Consider the following 21,539-nt stretch of genomic DNA (forward strand, 5'->3'; position numbering starts at 1 on the left):
GTTACTCATTATGACTGTTTTGAATTCTCTCAGCGTCATTTTCAAGCTGTTATGCATTCATTCAAATTCCATGCTCTGGTTTCTCAGTTACGTAGCCTTTCAGTTCAAACCAATCCACTGAAATGGACTAGCAATTCTGTACCGCTGTCTCCTGGTGGAAATGATCGGATATCACAACTGCTAAATACTATGCTTACGTTTTTTGTTAAACAATTATATTATGTTAGTTTTATTTATTAGCAGTTTTTTCATTGACTGAGATGACTGAAAAGCATAAAATCCTCTTATTCGACTCACTGATTAAGACCGTTAATTTTTTAATGCTTAGATTTTAGGTTTTTAGATTTGTATTCTTTGGACTTCTGTCACAGTAATTTATATGGTTCAGAAGTTTTATGTAGATGTCGGCTACACTATAATAAGTTAAATACTGTAACTTATTCTTCATCGCAACCTATGCTGAAACCTATAATGAGATTATTTCGTGTCTGAAAAAACCTTCATCGATTTTGGGAGCGTGTGTCTCGCTGTTAGTTGAACTATGATTCGAAGCATCTTTTGGAAGAAAGTTTTGGTGTGTACTTGATTTCGGAGTTTTGTTGGCGGCTTTAAGAAAACAGTTTTATATTTATTTATGCTCAAGTTAACGACACTTTAAGTTTTGTCTTATACATGAAGAAAAGTTATTGATAAAATAAAATTTTAGTTACTGTTATTTAGCTTTTTACAAGTTCCTCTTAGTATTGCTGGCTATAAGTATGGTATTGACATTTATATAAACTAAACTAGGCTGTTAGATTAAAATTAGGCTAAAAGAAGGATAAAAATATGGAATTTAAAGTTAAGAGTTACATGATTAAAGCTTCTTGATGCAATTGATAAGCACATTTTTTCTTTGCTCTTGTAAGAGAATTAATTGTACGCAATCATAGAAATTTTTACATCATACCTTCAAGGAGAATTGAAGTAGTCTGCTCTTAATAATAATAATAATAATAATAATAAAAGACTTCCCAAGGTGGGAAAAAGTAAGCAAAAATATTTGGAAATAATTTTGTGGAAGAAGAATAACGTTTACTTCAGATTTCAAAGTAGTAGTTCAGAATCATTTTGATATGTGTAAAGTATAATACTGGAGTATTGATATTTACTTAAATTTTTATGATTAGAAGAAAGGTTCATTTCCTTCTGAACGATATTTTATTAATATATTACGATTTCTAAGAATGAAGCATCTTTTCACAGAATGCATTCTGTCAATTTGATAAATTTAGTTTGCTGAAAACATACGACTGAAAATGATATGATTTTGTTAAAACGTTTTCCTTAATTTTTTATGATGTTTTACTAGTACACTATAAAGTAACATGGACTAATTTGCCTTACTAAATAATAACTAAATGAATTTCATGTTTCTCAAAATGTAAAAGTAGAGATAGCTGCAAAATTCGTTGCTTCCAATAATACTATTTTGTTTTTTGGCACTGAATTTTCTTCTAATTTTAAATAGTAATATTTTTTTTTCTTCCTGTTTATATAAATAAGAAAAGAAAGTTGCTAAGAAAAGCTCATTTTTTTTCTTTCTCCAGCGTGCCTTCTTTCAGCAGCGAAAGAACGGCCAAGTCTCGTCGACACGTACCGTAGCACATACGGTTCATACCTAGGGGACTGCGACGGTAAAGACGGCGAGGATTTGGTTGGCAAAGGCCCCCAGTCTTCACCGGGATTGGAGGGGTCTGAAGGAGACTGTGCATCGGATGTGAAGAAGCCCCTTCACCCGAAATTAGTGAATGTTAACGCAACCCTGGAAACGAAATCACTGTGGGATGAGTTCAATGAATTGGGCACGGAAATGATAGTCACCAAAGCTGGAAGGTAAGACTGCATTTTTAGAAACTGCTTTTAGTGCTTTTCGAAAACATTTAACATGGATACCCATCCAAGTTCTATAAGTGCTTGAGACAAATACATTTAAGAATTATTATTTTCGTTTTGCGATTTTGCGTTGGTTCACTATAAATGTCCGTTTTACTTTTCAAACTGTTGCTACCAAATGTTAGAGTCCTGCATTATATTGGAAGAAATTAAATAATGAAAAATCTTCATAAATGTCCGTTTTACTTTTCAAACTGTTGCCACCAAATGTTAGAGTCCTGCATTATATTGGAAGAAATTAAATAATGAAAAATCTTCATAAATGTATGTTTATTTCTCGCATTGTGATAAAACAACGGTATATAGAGCCATCGAATTTTGCATGACGTAATCCTACTGCGAATATGGGCATGTGGAAGCCCAATTTTGAAATTTGGAATTTGTTTTATTATCGATTTCGTATTTTGTAAATCTTTAGCGAATTTTTGATTAACAAACTCAAGGATTTCAAAGCGAGCAATGGCAACGTTGCACAGAAAACACAATTTTATCTCCAGCGCGTGAGATTGCATATTGGAAATTCTAAAGATATGGTCAATTTAAAACTGTTTTGCGATATTGCTGTTGAACTTAATTTTATGGTTTAAGTGCGTAGAATGTGATATTTAATAAATAAAGGTAACAGACAAAATGTTAAAACGCCGTAATTTAAAATCTGAAACCTTTCAGATTTTTTATTTTATTTTTTCTTTAATTTTTATTTCATTTATTTATTTATTTATTTATCCCAAAGGAGCAATTTGCCTAGAACGGCTATTAATTTAATTTTAGCATTTTGTGTCGTCCACTATAAATGTCTGAATAACTTTTCAACTTGTTGCCAGCAAATATTAGAGCCCTGCATTATATTTAAAGAAATTAAATAATGAAGAATCTGCATGAATGTATGTATGTTTTTCGCACTGTGAAAAAACAACGGTACCTAGAGCCATCAAATTTTGAATGACGTAATCCTTCACTTGAATATATTCGGGCAAATTTGGAATTTGTTTTATTATCTATTTCATATTTTTTAAAACATTAACGAATTTTTATTAAGAAACTCAACTATTTAAAAGCGAGCAGTGGCAACATTGTATGGGGGGGGGAATTATCTCCAGCGCGTGAGACTAAAGATATGCTCGTTTTAAATGTTTTGTGATATTGCTGTTGAATTGAATTTTATGGTTTAAGTGCGAAGAGTGTGATATTTAATAAATGAAAGTAACACACGGCAATTTGAGCGTAATATAAAATCTGAAAACTTTCAGATTTCTTTTTCTCGAGAGATAGCTGCAGGTTATTAGATATTGAAGAGTCCACAAATTCTCGTATCTGAATTAATATATCTCAACTCCAAAATTTAATTAAAAGAAACCTTACTTGAATAAAACTAGATTAAATAATTTAAAATTATAGATATAGGACAAGTTAGAAATTTCCTACTGCTCGAAAGATGAGTGGATTTGCATTTTCAAATTTTTCTGATCTTCAAACGATTCTTACCAAAATTAAATTTTAAGATTAGAAGGAATTAAAATTCCAGTGTGAGCTTCCAATCTGAAGGTCTTTGACTCTATTCTCGGCAACAGCACTGTCTAATTTTGAATTCTTCTTTGCAGAAGTCATCTTAATGGTTTAACAAAATGAAATAAAAACTATCTGGCCAGGTAAATTTTTACTGTTAAACAAAGCCCTCTTCTTTTATTAAAGCGAAATTTTTATCGAAAATTAAACTCAGCGTCTAAAAAAGATGTCATCCGAAATATTTTGACAAAAAAGAAACACTCTTGAAATTTTCTCTACTTAATGTAGAAGAAAAATATGATGTGTAATTGAGAGCAAAAGTTACATCTTTTACGTAAATTATCACAAGTCCCAAAGAGGCAATCTGCCCAGAAGTGTTATTAATTTCGTTTCGGCGTTTTGCGTTGATTCACTATAAACGGCGAATCACTTTTTAAATTGTTGCCACCAAATATTAGAGCCCTATATAATATTTGAAGAAATTAAATAATGAAAAATTTTCATGAATGTATGTATGTTTCTCGCATTGTGATGAAACAACGCTACTTAGAGCCATCCAATTTTGGATAACGTACGTCCCCACCCCAATATAGGCATCTGAAAGCACAAATTTGGAATTTCGAATTTTTTAAATTATCTGTTTCATATTTTGTAAAGCATTTATGAGTTTTAGAGTAAGAAACTCAACGATTTCAAAGCGAGCAATGGCAACACTGTACGAAAAAAAAAACAGTTTAATCTCCAGTGCACGAGAAATTCTAAAGATATGCTCTTTTAAATTTTTTTTTGTGATATTGCTGTTCAACTGAATTTTATGGTTTAAGTGCGAAGAACATGATATTTAATAAATAAAGGTAACACAAAAAATATTTAAAAAACTCCCCTTTGGGCGTAACATAAAATCTGAAAGCTTTCAGATTTTTTTCCGTTTTATTTATTAACGAAATATCATAGCACAAAATACTGTGTTTGAAAAATAAATAATTATTCTGCCCTTCCCATTGTGTCTGCTTCACTACTTGTAGATGGAATATCTCCCTCATTGTTAAGTGTGTTTACTGTTCCTTTAAATACCTTAGTGCGTAATATTTTTTATGATTTTATAATTACTTTGCGATAAAATCATTCATACAGAAGACAGCTAAAATGGACAGGTTGTAAATTTTCGAAACATTGAATTTTGGATGGTCTGAAATTTTCGTAACTAATATTCAGATTTCAGGTCTTTTAAAGAAAGTAAAAGAAAAGTTATGTCTTTAGGTGATTCTTTTGTATTTTATGCTTTGTTAGATTATGTTCAGTTTATGACTATGTGTATTACATTTTTTAAGTTTGATTTATTTTACGCATAGCGAGAATACAATATATTTTCGCTTGGTTTGTTTGAACATTTTTATTTAAATAGCCTTATGCATGAATCAATATGACCTCTTCAGCATCTGTCTAAATACAAAATTCGCAACAATAGTGTTTTCATTTTTTTCCCAATGGCAGCAAGATTATTGATAAAGTATTTATTATTTGAACTAATTGTATTGAAAAATAATATGGAAGAATACAAAACGATATCTGGCTTTTAAAAGATTTGATGCTAGAAGTACACGGCAAATACCTTTTGGAAGCATTCTTTGAAACTCTGAAATAATTAAATCATTATACGGTCAGACATTGATGTTGCCATTGATGTCTGTAAATCAGAACATGAGAACAGGTATCGTAAGTTATCGCATCGCGAAAATATATGCAGCATATTTTCATGTGTAATATTACCATAGGCCTATAAATGAATATAGGGATAAAAGTTTAGAAAATTTTAAATGTTAGAATAGAAAGGAACAGACTGACTTTTTCTTTTTACAAAAACGCTTTTTCTTTCATTTATATTTTACGAGAATAATTAATAGTAAATTACCCTTATTTGGTGGCAACAATATGACTTACAGTTTTTTAATACAATGCGCTAGTCTCTATGAACACTTCTCTGAACATTCAGCAAGTTCGTTTCCTTGACGACAAGAGTCTAATCCTTAGTCATATATAGCATTGAGTAGCCATTGTTTGCACCATTAACAAATTATTATCCATCAAGACAGTAATTGTCATGCTTTTGTGTGAAACTGCTGTGAATCCTTTTATAAACCGACAGCATATATTATGCGCATTGTCTTCTGTGATAACCATTGATAAATTTCTTTGCCGATCAGCATTAGTGACGATTGTGAGGCGGATTCAAATTGTTGACATCATTTATTATGGCGTAGTGTGATCAGGTTTTTTTTTTTTTTTTTTTTTTTTTAGTCCAAAGGGATTTGAATCCCGAAGGACTATTAGTTTCGTTTTGGCATTTTGCGTCGGACGGATAAATGTCGGTTCACTTTTGAAACTGTTGCCACAAAATGTTAGAATCCTGCATTATATTTGAAGAAATTAAATAATGAAAAATCTGCATAAATGTATGTATATTTCTCGTATTGTGATAAAACAACGGTACATAGAGTCATCGAATTTTGAATAACGTAATCCTCCAACGAATATGAGCATGTGGAAGACCAAATTTGAAATTTGAAATTTGTTTTACGATCGATTTCCTATTTTTTAAAACTTTGACGAATTTTTGATTAACAAACTCAAGGATTTCAAAGCGAGCAATGGCAACGTTGTGCAGAAAAAACATTTTTATCTCCAGCGCGTGAGTCTCTGTATCGGAAATTCTAAAGATATGCTCGTTTTAAAACTATTTTGCGATATTGCTGTTGCACTGGATCTTATGGTTTAAGTGCGAGGAACATGATATTTAATAAAGAAAGGTAACACACAAAATGTTAAAAAACGCCCCTTTGGACGTAATTTAAAATCTGAAACATTTCAGTTTTTTTTTTTTTTTTTTTTTTTTTTTTTTTTTTTTTTTAAGCAGGAAACATGAGAAATGAGCAATCCCCTGGACCTCTCGAATACGCGCCGAGTGTGCTAACCGTTACACCACGTCCATGCGGAAAGGAAAGAGAAAATACTCCCCCCTTTTAAAGGGCGACTGGGAATTAAAGGACCCAGTCGCCAAATCCTGGTGGTGAAGAATCATCATCCACCATCTTTTAGTTCAGACGCCACTGTAGATTTATTGGTTTATTTTGAAGCTGGAAGAAGTGAAAAATGAGCAATGCCCTCACCAGGACTCACTAACTTCCAACCTGTACCTGTCGAATATGCGTTGAGTGTGCTAACCGTTACGCCATGAAGACATGCAGAAACAACACTATCAAATAAATGAAATAAAAATAAATCAATAAATTTAAAATAATCAGTAGACAACAAGAATACCAATGAATTTTCGTGTATTGATAGCAGTATTAATTCCATTGTTTTATAAGAAGTCTATTGACGTCAGTTAGAAAATTGTTGTAAACCTATATAAAGCAATAGATGATTTATTTGGCATCTATTATATTGATACCAGTAAAAAAAAACCAGTAAGAGTCAATATAAACCAATACAAACCAGTAGAAAGTTCTGACATTGATATTGGTTGTATGGGTGTCAGTTGATACCAGTAAGGAAAACCCTCAGAGATCAATAGGAACCAGTAAATATCAGTAGAGACCTTATAATGGCTTTCGATGATGAAAGTGTAAGAATTGGCTACATGGAAGACAACCTTATAATGGCTAGATATTAACTGCTTTGCTTTATACACTTCCATAATTGCACAATTTCGGTACAGTTAAGATGTTTTGCAGACAGAAATCAGACTTCCTGATATTCAGGAAATCAGTTTCTAGGCAATATGCTTTCGCTTTCATTCTACCATGCACTTCATAACGCTCTTGCCATGATATTATTTCTATTAGAACGCATGAATGTAAGGTATATTCCATGCATGTGGCGCTATTCAACCAAATCAATGTTACTAAACATTTCGATTAATTGAATGAATTCTTTCAGAGGTTTGAATTTTAAATTTGTAAAAATGCAAAAATGTCGTAATAATATTTATTTTCTTTAAGTATTCTAATTAGATATTTTTATGTAGTTACGAATTAAAAAAACTGTTTGCCTTTGTTTTAATGAAGCTTATTCAACAGCAAATAATATTTACTGTATGTGAACTGGGTACAGAATTATTATACGATGCAAAAATGAACGAAAAGTACCATTAATAGTTAAATAATAATTTTATCCTTGCAGTTCAGAGTTGGGTAGAGTTTTCTTTAAGTGTAAAATGCTATAGCTTCTTCTTTAGAAAGTCATAAATATCCAAGCTTAAAATTTCAAATTAGCAAAACTTTTCTATGGAGAAATGCTTGCTTTTAATTCACAACAAACTTAATATAAGCAAAAAAAATTTCTTAAAGTTTATGACTTTTGATCTGTTGATGATAACGTAATGGGAGCATGTAAACTATAGATGACGATTTATCATTTGCGCCTAGCTAACATATATTTTTCCTTCCCGGAACGCCGGACACTTGCTTTTTTTCAGCATTGGCCACTCCTAAGGCCAGCAGTGGTAGCTATTTTATTGTGGAAGCACCTAATAGGCGGCCACCGTTTCCTCTTATGAAAGGACAGACAATTTACATTCGTGCCTTCACCGGGATTCGAAGCCGGGGGCCTTCGGTATAACAAGTCGGCTCCCCTAACCACTATACCGTCTGGGCGAATCGCCTAGCTAACATGCAAGTACGTTAGTAATTTTTATAGTAGAAGTTAATTTCTCCTTTGCTGTACGTTTTCTTTAAATTTTGGAATTTTTATTCGTATTGTACACCTGATATTCATTTTTGCTCTCTAATGTCAACCCCATAATCGCTATAATGATGTCCGCTATGAGTATTAAAAATACTAGAAAGAAATTAAAAATGTCCCATTTTCCTGCATATCAAGTGTATTAATTCACCATAAAATTTCATTAATCTGTTACGCAAAATAGGTTATTTTTTTCAGTTTCAATCTTTGCTCGATTTATTTAATATTGTCATTAACAATGCATTTCTGGATGCCTATCTCAGCAGAAGACATTTGTAAATTACACATATGTAAATCTTATCAGAAAAGGAATTTTTAACAAGATTACTTTCGTTCTAAAAACTTTTTTCTGATGGTCGAGATTCAAATTTTCCAGTTATTGATTTCTCTTCAAGTAAGGCCCTCTTCACGAAAGGCCCTTTTCAAGGAATCCTTTATCTTTCATCGACCCTTTCATTCTTCTAATTAATAAAACATCATTAAAGAATGCATATACCTTACAATAATAAAATGTTTTATAAATTAACTAAAATACCTTTACTGTTTGTAATGACATTAGAAGGGCAAAGATGTAGCTCAGAAGTGGCCAACCTTTTGGGAAGAGTGCCATTATTTGAAAAAAAAAGTTATGCGTGCCACTTCCGACTTTTCCAACATATTAAAAAATATAATTAGGTGAAAAAACTGCCATTTATAGGCTGATTATGATATTTTTACGCAAATAGCACATTTTTTAATGTAGGTCTGAATAGTGAACATTTAAAAATAATATAATAAATAGAAAAGTTATAAAAGTTAAAAAAAGTTATGCGTGCTACTTCCTACTTTTCTAATGTATTAAAAATATACTTAGATGAAAAACTATCATTTATAGACTTCTGAGATTTGAGATTTTTACGCAAATAGCACATTTTTTAATGTAGGTCTGAATAGTGGACATTTAAAAAATAATACACTGACTACCAATAAGTATTTGGACACCTGTGATAGAAAAGAAAAACTAACTTTATTCAAAATCAATAGTTGGTAGAGCCTCCACGAGAGGTAATTACAGCGTGGACCCTCCGGGGGATACTTTCCACAAGTCTTTGTATGACAGCTAGTGGTATTTTCTTCCACTCGGCTTGGAGAAGACATAGCAGTTCCTTCCCCGATTTTGCACGGGTATTGCACCCCTGAATTCGACGATGCAACTCGTCCCAGAGGTTCTCGATAGGGTTCAGGTCTGGACTCTGGTCAGGCCAGTCCATTCGATGAACTCCATTGGCACCATACCAAGCCTTGGTTAACGTCGAAACATGAAAACGGGCATTGTTGTCCTGAAAGTAACAGGGGTCCAATCCGTAAAACTGCCACAACGTAGGAAGCACATTGTCATCCAAAATAGTGCAGTAGGCATCGGAGTTGAGCTTACCATGAATGGGGACCAAGGGTCCCAGCCCATACCAGGAGAAACACCCCCAGACCATAATTCCACCTCCGCCGAACTTGACCGTTGGCACAATACATTCTGGCAGGAGACGTTCTCCAGGTAGACGCCAGACCCAGACCCTGCCATCCGTACGGTAAAGGATGAACCTTGATTCGTCACTCCAAAGAACCCGTTTCCACTGATCTACGGTGCTTTGCACCACATTAACCGAGCAGCGCGGTTGAACTTTGTGATCAAAGGCTTATGGCCAGCAGCACGACCATGAAAACAAAGCAGATGTGCTTCCTTACGGATGAACAATACTCCCGGATTGTTGAAACTCCTCGCGGATGAGGGCCATCGGTTGGGTACGGTTCTTCCGAATTTCTCTGGACAGCACTCCTCGGTCTCTATCTCCCAGTTTCGTTGGTCTGCGGACTCGGGGCACATTCTGACAATCACCGCTCACCTTCCACTTCTTAATCACATAGGCCACTGTCGATTTTGGGTACTTTAGATCGCTAGATATGTCCCTTAAGGATCGGCCACATTTGTGATACCCGATAATTATACCTTTCTCGAAATCAGAGAGCTCCGAAGTGCGAGGCATCTTGCATGAGACTAAAGCCGATGCTGTTTCCTACACGATATATACCAGTAAAGTCCGTGACGTACCTTAGGACCGCAGATATCGTCATTTGCATAGGTTTCCAAATACTTATTGGTAGTCAGTGTATAATAAATAGAAAAAGTTATAAAATTAAAAAAAAAGTTATGCGTGCCACTTCCGACTTTTCCAACGTATTAAAAAGTATAATTAGATGAAAAACTGTCATTTATAGGTTAATTATGAGATTTTTACGCAAATAGCACATTTTTTAGTGTAGGTCTGAATAGTGGACATTTAAAAAATAATATAATAAATATAAAAAGTTAAAAAAAAGTTTTACGTGCCACTTCCGACTTTTCCAACATATTAAAAAATATAATTAGATGAAAAACTGTCATTTATAGGCTGATTATGAGATTTTTACAAACTAGGCTTTTATTGTTAATTAATCTTTTTAAATGTTCAGTCAGTTAGATTATGTTTAAAATTAAAATGAATAATATGAAATATTTAATTCTAAATAATAGTTAAACAGTCAGTACTTAATTAATGTGGTTTCTGAATATGGTTCCCCCCCCCCGTGTGTGTGTGTGTTTTTCCCTTTAACCAAGTCATTAGAATTAATTCTTGAAGATGCTGACAAAATTAGGTGTTTTGGATGCATATCAGTAAATCTTGAACGATATTTTTATATTATTATATACATAATAGATAACCCGTATTCACAAACATATGTTGATCCAAACCGATAGCAACAGTGTGACGGAGTGTTGCTACAGTGAAATAAGCATAAACTAAAATTCAAAGGTTTAAATTATATTTATTATAATATATTTATTTATGTTTGTATCTATTGATGGATTATACTCATTAATTATACTCATGCACTTCAGGATTAAAGTTGCATGAGTAATTTGCTATAGTTGTTTTATTATCCATTTCTTGTAGCCTAGGATGTTAGATTATATGACTCAAACCGATAATAAGAACATAATATTGAGCTTAGATAACACGTAATTCTTGATAAATTATTGAACACTTTTCTATCAACAACCTTTGATCAACTTTCAGTCAACCTTAGAATACGTTCCGTTCACAGCCTCATCGATTCCTGGACAGGGACATCATTGGAGATACTTCCTGAAACATATATTCGAAAACAAAGATTTACTGATTTAAAAGAAAATGTATTAAATAAGCACTTCCGTAAGTGTGGATCGCCGGACAATTTTCAGTGCCTACACTGTAAAAAAAAATCTGTAAAGTTACTAAGAAAAGTCGTGGAAACTGGGATGCCATGGATTATTTGAGTAATCAAAACAGGAATTTTCTTAGTAACTTTACAGAGATTATACCTGTAATGGTTACAGATGTTTGACATGTAATGTTACAGGAAGTTATTCTGTAGGCATAACAAAGTTTTTGTATGTTGATTACTGAAGCATATGCCTGTAAAGGTTACAGATCTTTGATCTGTAATGTTACAGGAAATTATCGTGTAAGTATAACATGTTTTTCATATGTGATTTACCAATGTAAACATCTGTAAAGATTACAGGAAATAATAGTGTAAGTAGATCGTAATTTTTGAATGTGAATTACTAAAGGGAATATTTGTAGATTACTAGTGTTCTGCTTGTAAGTGATTGTGTAAGAACATGTATTTTCATGTGAAATTTTAAAGGATATATATGTAAAAGTTGCAGATAATTTACTTAAAAGTTCCTCCAAATAATTATGCATATAGAACATATTTGTCTTATACAAAATACAAAAATGATGTATTCCTAAATATTAAATATTTTGATTGTAATATTACTATAAATAATTACACATGTAGAACATATGTTTTATGTGAAATGTCTACAGCTACTGCTTGTAACAAAATATGCTGCATTTATTTATTTTTGGGGAAAGGGAAGTTATGTAACTTTAAATATTAAGTTTTTTTTTTAAGGAAAAATACCTTAGATTTTCTAAAAGATATACAACATTTTCTTTCAAAATATTTCCAATGTTAAAAAGAAGCTCAAATTTTATGTTTTTCTTACATCTGCATTACTTTCCTTTATTTAATTTTAAGACATCTCAAAGTTACATATGCATCACGAAATAGCTGGAAAAAAAAACTTGTGTATTAGACTTAATGGTTTTTTGGCAATAAATTAGTAATGTTCTAGAATTCCCCCGCTGAACACTGGTAGTTCGGTCCGAGGTTCAAATCCCGCGAATGGGCTGGTTGTATGGGTATTTTCATGGTTTTCTCCATGTGTAACATGTATATAAGTCAGTTTCCCTTCGAAAGTCCTCCACAAAGGCATTTCTCCACTTAGGCAGATAGTCCTAGTGTGTTTTGCCATACTTAAGTAAACTAAACCAAATCATTCTCCTTATACCCAACGGTGTAATCTAAAGAGACTGCAATTGGATATGATTACAGTAAAAAAATATTTTAATGAAATTGTTTCAATAAACAATTCTAAATATTTTTTTCAAATTCTAAAAAAAATTACTTATGTAACTCAACAATGAACTTAAATTCAGTTATCACAAGTTATCCAAAATTATTTTCATGCTTAATTGCATTATTCATTTTAATTACAACATATAATTCTTTTAGGCATAAATGCTTTTTAATCTCTTCTCATACTGACCATTAATTGAAATAATAGATTAATTAATCGGACAGTTGTACAGGTATTTTCCCAGATTTAAAACTTTATTAATAAATTACATTCTTCTCATTGAATACAAAATTGAAGAATTAGTTAGTCCTAAATTTAATTTTTCAAGTATTCCTTCTACTAAAACATTTATTGCCTACAGGCAACCAGACAGTAAGCTGAACACTAGCATTTGGCTCTAGATTTAAATCCTAGAGAATGGGCTGCCTGTGTAAATGTTTGTGTAACATGAAGTTTTCCTTAAAATATTCCTTTCCTTGGACAGATGGCCCTCTCTTGCTTTGTCATATTTCAAATAATCAATTCAAGCATTTAATGTAGGTATGACTTCACAACTTCGTCCCAAATTCTAACTGAAAAATTGAACAGAATCCCCTGATACTGTGTCTATAATACATGATGAATATAAAATGATCTTAAAAATTTAAGGAAGAAAATATAATGTATTTGGAAATGCCTTGATCCTATAATTATATTTTTCTCTGCTATGCCTAGAAAATTAAGAAAAGAATGTAAAAACTGAAGATAAAGAATTCAGCATTAATAATTGATATGATAGTAGTAATAAACTAAAAATTTTTTAATGAAAAATTGATAATGCATAATGGCTCCTTAAAATTTTAATTTTCTATCATACTATTAATGGAACTAATTTATCACTATAATCAAAATGACTCAGATTTTCTTTCTTTAACTGATGTCAAAAATACGATGATTATTTCAAAATTCCTGTGGATGATTTAATTGTTCTCAAAATTTTCTATTCATTTATTAAATGGTTCAGATTAATGTTTTTGTTATCATTATTTCAAACGACTTTTTAAATCTTCGGGAAAAATGTTTAAATCTTCATTCAACAAAATTATATTTTTAGATAGATTTTTATGGAATAAAAAATTCTGTAAGATAATATTCATTCACACAAGATATTAACTTAGTATTTGCTCATTACTTTACAAGTATTCGATGAAGCCTTTTAGTGTAACATACAGGTTACATAAGGAACCATTTCATTTTAACGTAATATTCCATAATCATATATTTTATTTAAAAAAATATCATATTTTGAAAATATTGGATATTGCAATGGATTTCGACTCTTTATTCCAATACACAGAATATAGAAACAAAAATAGGTTTATTTGAAAACTATCCAAAAGGAAAATAAAATAAAAAATAGGTAAAATTTATATTATTGTTATTTTTAATTAACTAGTTGTGAAGGTGCAGTCCTCTTCTTCTTAGGATTCAAGCATGGCTCCTAAATAAAGAAAAAATCACATTCGTTAGAAGTACATAACATATTCTAAATTTGTTATGTGACATTTTAATTTATAATCTCTTCATAATAATTGCATGCACTTGCACATATTCCAAATGATTTAAATCTTTTTTTAAATTAAATAATTAAATTGCAAACAAGATTTCTTTTGGTCCTTTCATGAAATCATAAATTGCATGTATCATCCATTTTTGAAGCAAAAACAGTACAAATTTAAATAATTCATTTTGCAGAAAATAATTTGAGGTTTATTAGATATTTACTATATTTATTTGTAATATAAAATAAATCTGTAAAGTAGTTTTAATAATGATCAGATTTTTTTTTTAAGATTAATTTCTCTAGAAATTGAAATGTATTAAGGTAGCACTTCTCAATCTGTGGATCATACAGCTTGCCCTCATGGTCCTCCGAAGTTTCCAAAGGAGACAAAAAATTTTAGTTGAAAAATCTCAGAGTTTAAAAAGTTACATATGACAATCATCTATCACCTTTTCTCGTAAGATAGACATTTTATGAAATTTATTATTGGTTACCCTACTTACAGACTTCCCACTCAGTCTTAGCAGTAAAAGATGGATTTAAAGCACTATAACTGTGGTACTTACCGCCATATATCCAAATATACTATCATATATCCACTAAGACTGTGGTCTTACCATCATATATCCAAATATAGAAGAGCCATGCAAGAATTACAAATCATCCTTCTCATTAATAATCTTGAAATATTAGAAATATAACTTTTCTTCAATGGACTTAATTATGAAATATAACGGATTTTAATTATATATTAAAATATAAGTGTACTAGTAGTAATATATGCTAAAAAATTGCTTTCGAAGGGAACAGCAGCAAGGTGATTCACAAATTATGATAATTCACATAATCTCTATTCGAAAAAAGTTTAAGAAACGCTGAAACAGGAGAATAATTAAATTATGGTTAATACTGGTAATTTCAGCCATATGCTTTAAGCTTGATGATCAACATTAAAAAATTCTCAGAAAGTGTTACTACTAAAAAAAAACTACTTTTCCACATAACATGAACTTATACGTAACAGCATTTAATACTTAGCTCACTGGCAAAATATACAAAATTTTGAAATGCAAGTATATATATATAAGGCCAATAATATAGTTATCAACAATTAATGCATGAACTTCAATACTTACACAATTAAAAAACACATGAACAATGATGTTACATGCATTCATCCTCTGAATTAACTAGTCAGTTTGGGTATTTTCTATCTTAGACGTCGCAAAAATTGATCGTGGATTTAATATTTTAAATGTTCCTCTCATAGACATTTTAATACTTGTATTTTTTACATAGAGTGTCATCTTTAGTTTTACAGATATTCATTTGTTCACTTATTACGATTAAGTTTTACTTATTACGATTAAGTTTTACAGACAGAACAGATGATACCTGATTACATTAAGTGGTATTTAAGACAAACTTACTTACTGGTACTTAACACAGTTGCTAGAAAAATATTACATAGTGAAAGACAGGGTACAAAGTCAGAATCTGAAAACTTATTGACTTACACTAAGCTATTTAATGCTTGAAATATTTATGATTAGATAATATCTTTTACATCATCAATATCTAACAGTGATATGATATACTTTAAGTATACAGTAAAACCACTCTATAACTTTTCCATAATTTTGTACAATTTTGATATTTAATGGAGGTGGTTACTTCACAAAGCATGATTCTCAATGATAATTAATATCAATGTTTGTATCACCAGAATGCTTGACATAATCACTTAAAGAGGTATAGTTGCTAAGGAAGGTTTTTCTATACTTCAAACAATGGTTTACATATTTTAAAAAGTATATTTTTCTGACACTGTTATTTAAAAAGTGTATAACTCCTTCTACTCTTAAGCATAAAAATTTGAAATTTTTATGCTTAAGAGTCATTCATTTAGTTGTAACTTACAGGAAGATATCTTAAATGCCTAAAATGTTTTAATTTATGAAAAACAGCAGTTAGAGTATATTGAAGGGTGCTCCCTGTATTATCAAGGGAGCGCAAGTTTGTGCAATTCTCTGATGTTTTCTTAAGTGAAAATAGGTCGATGTGTACATGGATAAAGTCAAGGGAGTGCGCGATGCCAAGTTTGTACAATTCACAGATTTTTTTTAAGTGAAAATAGGTCGATGTGTACATGGATACCGAGTATGTGCAATCTGTCTTCGTGTAGCGGCGGTTTTTGGCACACAAATCGTCGCTACACAAGCCAAAATAACGTGGTCAAAGAATTGCACAAACTCGGTATCCATGTACTGCCAAAAATCGCCAAATTTTGCCAAGGGGCACCCATAAATATGCTTTTACCAAAACAAGCTTTAAGGCATACTGTCAATTACATTTTAAATTCCAGTGATTTTTCAACACTAGTTCAAATACTCTAAGCATATGTTTGCATAAGTTACATAACTTTTGCATCAGCAAAATTTATAACTTAGCAAATATGAACTATGAAAAAAAATATTTGAGCTTACCTTGACCCTTGGATTTACTAAATCTATGACACTTTTAACGCCAAAGAAATTCGATGACCGAAAATACGCGATGATTTATTTAATCTGGTTTTAAAATGGGTCATTTTAAGTTTGGCTATATCAACAACATATTACTCAGTATTGTTGGATAGTGAAATTGCAATTCTTTTTCATTCTTGAAATATATACACATGACAGAATTGGAATAAAAATTTTAGGTTTTTCAGATGAACTCATAGATTGAACTAATTTGTTGAATTTTATCAAGTAGTTCTTAAAAATACAACCAACGATTAATTAAAACCAACTGCAATTCAAATGGATACTCTTTGTCAAAAAGGAGCAGTAGAACTTATTTTAAACATTCAGCAATAAATAGTTTTCTGAATATATTTTTTAGCGTAATGGCAGTTTCAAACATAATAAAGAGAACAACATTCATTCTAATGAGGATAATTTTGAAAATAATTCACATTAAAATATATCTGAAAGAGATTTTTAAATGAAAAGATGACACAAAATAATTATTTTCAAAAAATACATGTTATCTCAGATATAGAAGAAATTTGGCATTGAGCTGAGTATTGAAATTAATATATGCAACTGACGTATCATTACTAATATTTCCATGATTTGATATTGAATGCTATAACTATTAAATATTAGCAAATGCATTTTATAATGAACTTTGCACCAAAATTTATAGTAAATTTATATGTAAATTTACAATGTAAGTACTAGAATGAATGTTGTACCATTTTATTAATATTTTACTTTTCAACAAGCATAAAAGAAAAAATAGAATTTTTTTTCTTTAATGTTGCTAGTATGTTACATCATAGTTAAAAATATGTCAAAGTCACGGCATTTCGATTGCCTTTTGTAAATGTTGGTTATAATGTAAGTTAATAGATGCTTTATAAGTTGGTAAAGACTGTCCTGGATTAAAACTACCTTTAACACAAAAAATAATATACATTGAATACTTTTACAAATATGTAATTGCTATCCGACTATATAATCTTTTAAGGCGAACTTATCGCATGTATTAATGAAATGATATTCCATTTTTAATGTATGTTAAGTTATTTTGTCGAATTTTTTAAATATATTACATTTATTTTTTCTTTTTCGTTGAGATTAATAATAACATACATAGTGTAATAATGCTCTGAAAAATATTCTAAAGCAGTTCACGCTGGGATTAATGATAACATGTATGGAATAATAATGTTACATCTGTCAACAAAATGAAAAATATGAATATTCTAACGCGATATGTTTTAAAAGATACATAAATATTTAACATGAGAATTATTAGATTATAGATAGAACATTAATATTAAGCTTATTTGTTTTTAAACTAACATATTAACAAATTTGTTTCTGTTTATAAATATGAGCAGTTTAACTGCAGACACCTGCAGATGTAACGAATAAAAGTTGTTATTTTACTAAATGGAACACAAGCTCTGTGATTTGAACTCTAACAATAATTCAACACAGGTTTATTTAGGAGCATTAGAATTTTAAGCTAAACATTAAAAGAATTTAATTATAGATAGTGTAAAGAACATAACAAATACATTACATAAAATTAGTAAAATACACTTCAAACACTATTTCGAACTTACCTCGACCATAACAAAAATAATGGCTAACATGGCGACTATCGTTGAACTCTCCCGCTAAGACGCTGTTTTTCCACCTTCTTCCTGATTGGTTCTTCTCTCTCAGCCGTTTTAAGCCACGTGATCACACGCTACGGACAAAATCCAAGCAAAACTTCTTGAAAAACTCCTGTAGAGTTTACAGTTTCGTTTGGTTCTGTGTTCGTTACAGGTATTTCCTTCGTAATTGTTCGCATTTCTGTAACTATACAAGACTTTTGTCTGTAAACTTCGAGGTTTTTTTTACAGTGTAGAGAAAACTTTTGAGAGACTCTACTTGTATAATGGTATTCCAATTGTATAATTATACTATATACAATTTCTAATTGCCTGTAATTACAGATTAATGCGCAGTTACCGGTTAAAAAGTTATACATGTTTATTTTTTATTACTTCATTTTATATATTTATATATAAGTAAACAATTTAATTAATTGCAATAAATTTCCTAATACTCGTGCAAAAGCTGCAAAGTAATAAAATAATAATTTATTTTCTTATAGATTATTTAGTATATTATCTTCTTTAACAAAATTAGTTAGAATTCTATTGAAATTAAGCACATATATATAGAGAGAGACAGAGATAGATATGTAGATTTTCTTGCGAATCTCATATTTTTTCCATTATTGTCAGAATAATTGTCCCCATATGAATTGCAATAATTCATAATTATATACAGCTGAGTTGCGAAATTAAAATGCTTAGAAAATACTGTATTAAAAAATCAAAATTATAAGCTTTTTTTTCAGGTGTTATGAAAAAAGGAAGAAACTGTGCTGTCTTAGCAGTAAGATGTCACTTTTATATGGAATAAGCTGATTGAGGAAGTATATATGGAATAAGCTGATTGAGAGGTTTCTTTCCCCGATTATTAAGATTATAGTAAAGCACTTGAGGATTACTTGTCTAACGGAAGGGATACCCTTATGGAGGAATTTTTAAGGGAAATAGGCTCGTATTTAAGTTATAGACATGGAGAGAACCACGAACCTGTTTAATCAGTCGAAATATCGATTCAGCAATTTTAGCCTTTGGCCACTCTTTACTTTCAAGCTTTTCTGACTAATAAATGTATACTTTCACTTTTAATATGTAAGTATAATTAAATTTGAGAAAAGTTGGACCGATAGAATCTTTATTGCCATCCGTCTTTTCACAGCGACATCGAAATTCGAAGAATAACCCATAAAATGATTGAAATGTATATTAATTTGATTAGTTGGGTTAATTTCAAGTAATAAATAACTTGCTAATTTGAATAATTTCAAGTTTGGAAGCCTATGGTATATTTTACTTGAATAAATTGTATTGAACACAGTTTATTATAAATGTAATCATATATTGTGTTATGAATGAAATATATTTTCAGATTGGAAGAAAAACATACCAATATAAAATTTAAACAAAAAGAAAAAAAAGTTTTAAATAAAATTTTATCATTCTGGAAGGCTATCAGACACAGAGCGCTTATATTCAGAAGCAAAAATTTCCCCCGAAATTGGTAGAAATTTATTTAAAATCTACGCCAGCGTAAGGTTGCTTTTTTGTATTATAAATAAAACAGAAAATAAACCGTATGTTAATATGGCCAGAAAATAAACAAGATGTTAATAAGGGGAATACACTTTATTTAATTGCATATTAAGTTAGAAAAAAGCATGCGTTACTTTTTGAAGCTCAGCAGAGGCCCCGTCGTTAAACACTGGTAATTCCAACCGAGTACAGATGCCAGTGAACGGGCTGGCTGAGTGTTTTTTCCCACGTGTAACGTGGATACGAGCCATTCTTCCTTGCAAATCCTCCACGAAGGCATCAATCCCCTTAAATTGGTATCCCTCGCCTATTTTGCTATAATTAACCAAACCAATATATTAGTATTTATTAAATTGATATGCTAATACTATAATTCATATCATTAACCCTAATATGATTCCTGTACTTTTAAGAATCGTAATTGCCGATGAATTAGTATGAACTACTATTTCATACTAATTTCATAAGCACAAATACTTATGAAAAAGTATTCCAAGAATCGTACTTTATATGTACTGACTGAAACTTAAATTGCTATCGAACAACTTCATTCTGCGAAGTATTCTGGATGTTGCATATACACTGTAGAATGTTATATAAACCAAACGGTTAGGACTCGAGTAAATCATAATTGCACACTAAAATATTCATTGGTTAGTTTACCTTTACTGCACCAGAAAACATTTCATCTTTATCTTGAGAAACGGCCACATTGCTGTGGGCACGGTGAAGTTAAAATGGATAGTTTACAGCTTATCGACTTCAGTGTCCCCCGTACGGTGCCTTACTGTCTCGTACTTCAAGAGGTTTCCTTGGATTCGACATCGTAATCTTACGTTTCAAGTCGGCATGATTAGGAAGTTTAGTTAACAGTAGATCTGTTACAGCCATCAATCGAACGACAACCAGCAACTCGCGTGGCTTGCTGCAGTAAGGGAGATAAGTTCTGTCAGAAGCCCTCGATAGGATAAAGGCTAGAAGTAAGATACGCTTCTTATGTTCCAGGATTTATTTCTGCTTCGCCCCAGCTTGTTGTTCGTTGAAAAGAGCTGTCACGGCTTACAGATGCGACCGAGTTCTTTCTATTAACGGTTATTTATTGAACTTGGAAATTTCAGGCGAATTTGTCTACCTTTTTGCGTCTGTTGAATTTAGTTTGAAACTTGTAATTAGATAAGTAGACAGTTGATAATAATTTCTTATTAACCCAAAGGGCGCTAACCCAGAAGGCCTATTATTTTCGTTTTGGCATTTTGCGCCCAATCACTATAACGGCGAATAACTTTTCAAATTTTTGCCCCCAAATGTTAGAGCCCTGCATTACATTTAAAGAAATTAAATAATGAAGAATATGCTTAAGTGTATATATGTTTCTCTAGGTACCGTAATAAAACAACGATACCTAGAGCCATCAAATTCTGAATAACGTAATCCTCCACTCAAATATGGGCATCTGGAAGCCCTAATTTGGAATTTGTTTTATTATCTGTTTCATATTTTGTAAAACTTAACGGATGATTCAATTTATTCATGATTCATTTTTGATGCTACCATTTAAAAAAATTTTCAAGATTTGTTATTTAAATATGCTTATAAGGTACTTCATTTCAATAGAATTCCAGCTACTTTTATCA

At 31.0% G+C, this 21,539-nt stretch overlaps 1 protein-coding gene across 1 annotated transcript in view; it reads left to right on the top strand.

Annotated features, from left to right (window-relative positions):
• The window catches only part of LOC118199807 (T-box transcription factor TBX10-like), a 156,705-nt gene that overhangs the window by 11,575 nt on the left and 123,591 nt on the right, over window positions 1-21,539 (top strand). Inside the window, exon 2 of the mRNA XM_035371668.2 lies at window positions 1,590-1,875. Within this exon, the coding sequence (XP_035227559.1) occupies window positions 1,590-1,875 (286 nt within the window). The remainder of the gene's footprint in view (window positions 1-1,589; window positions 1,876-21,539) is intronic.

Source organism: Stegodyphus dumicola, chromosome 2 (genome assembly GCF_044657685.1).
Source record: "Stegodyphus dumicola isolate Sdum_Otavi_A_Nest chromosome 2, ASM4465768v1".
NCBI lineage: Eukaryota > Metazoa > Arthropoda > Arachnida > Araneae > Eresidae > Stegodyphus > Stegodyphus dumicola.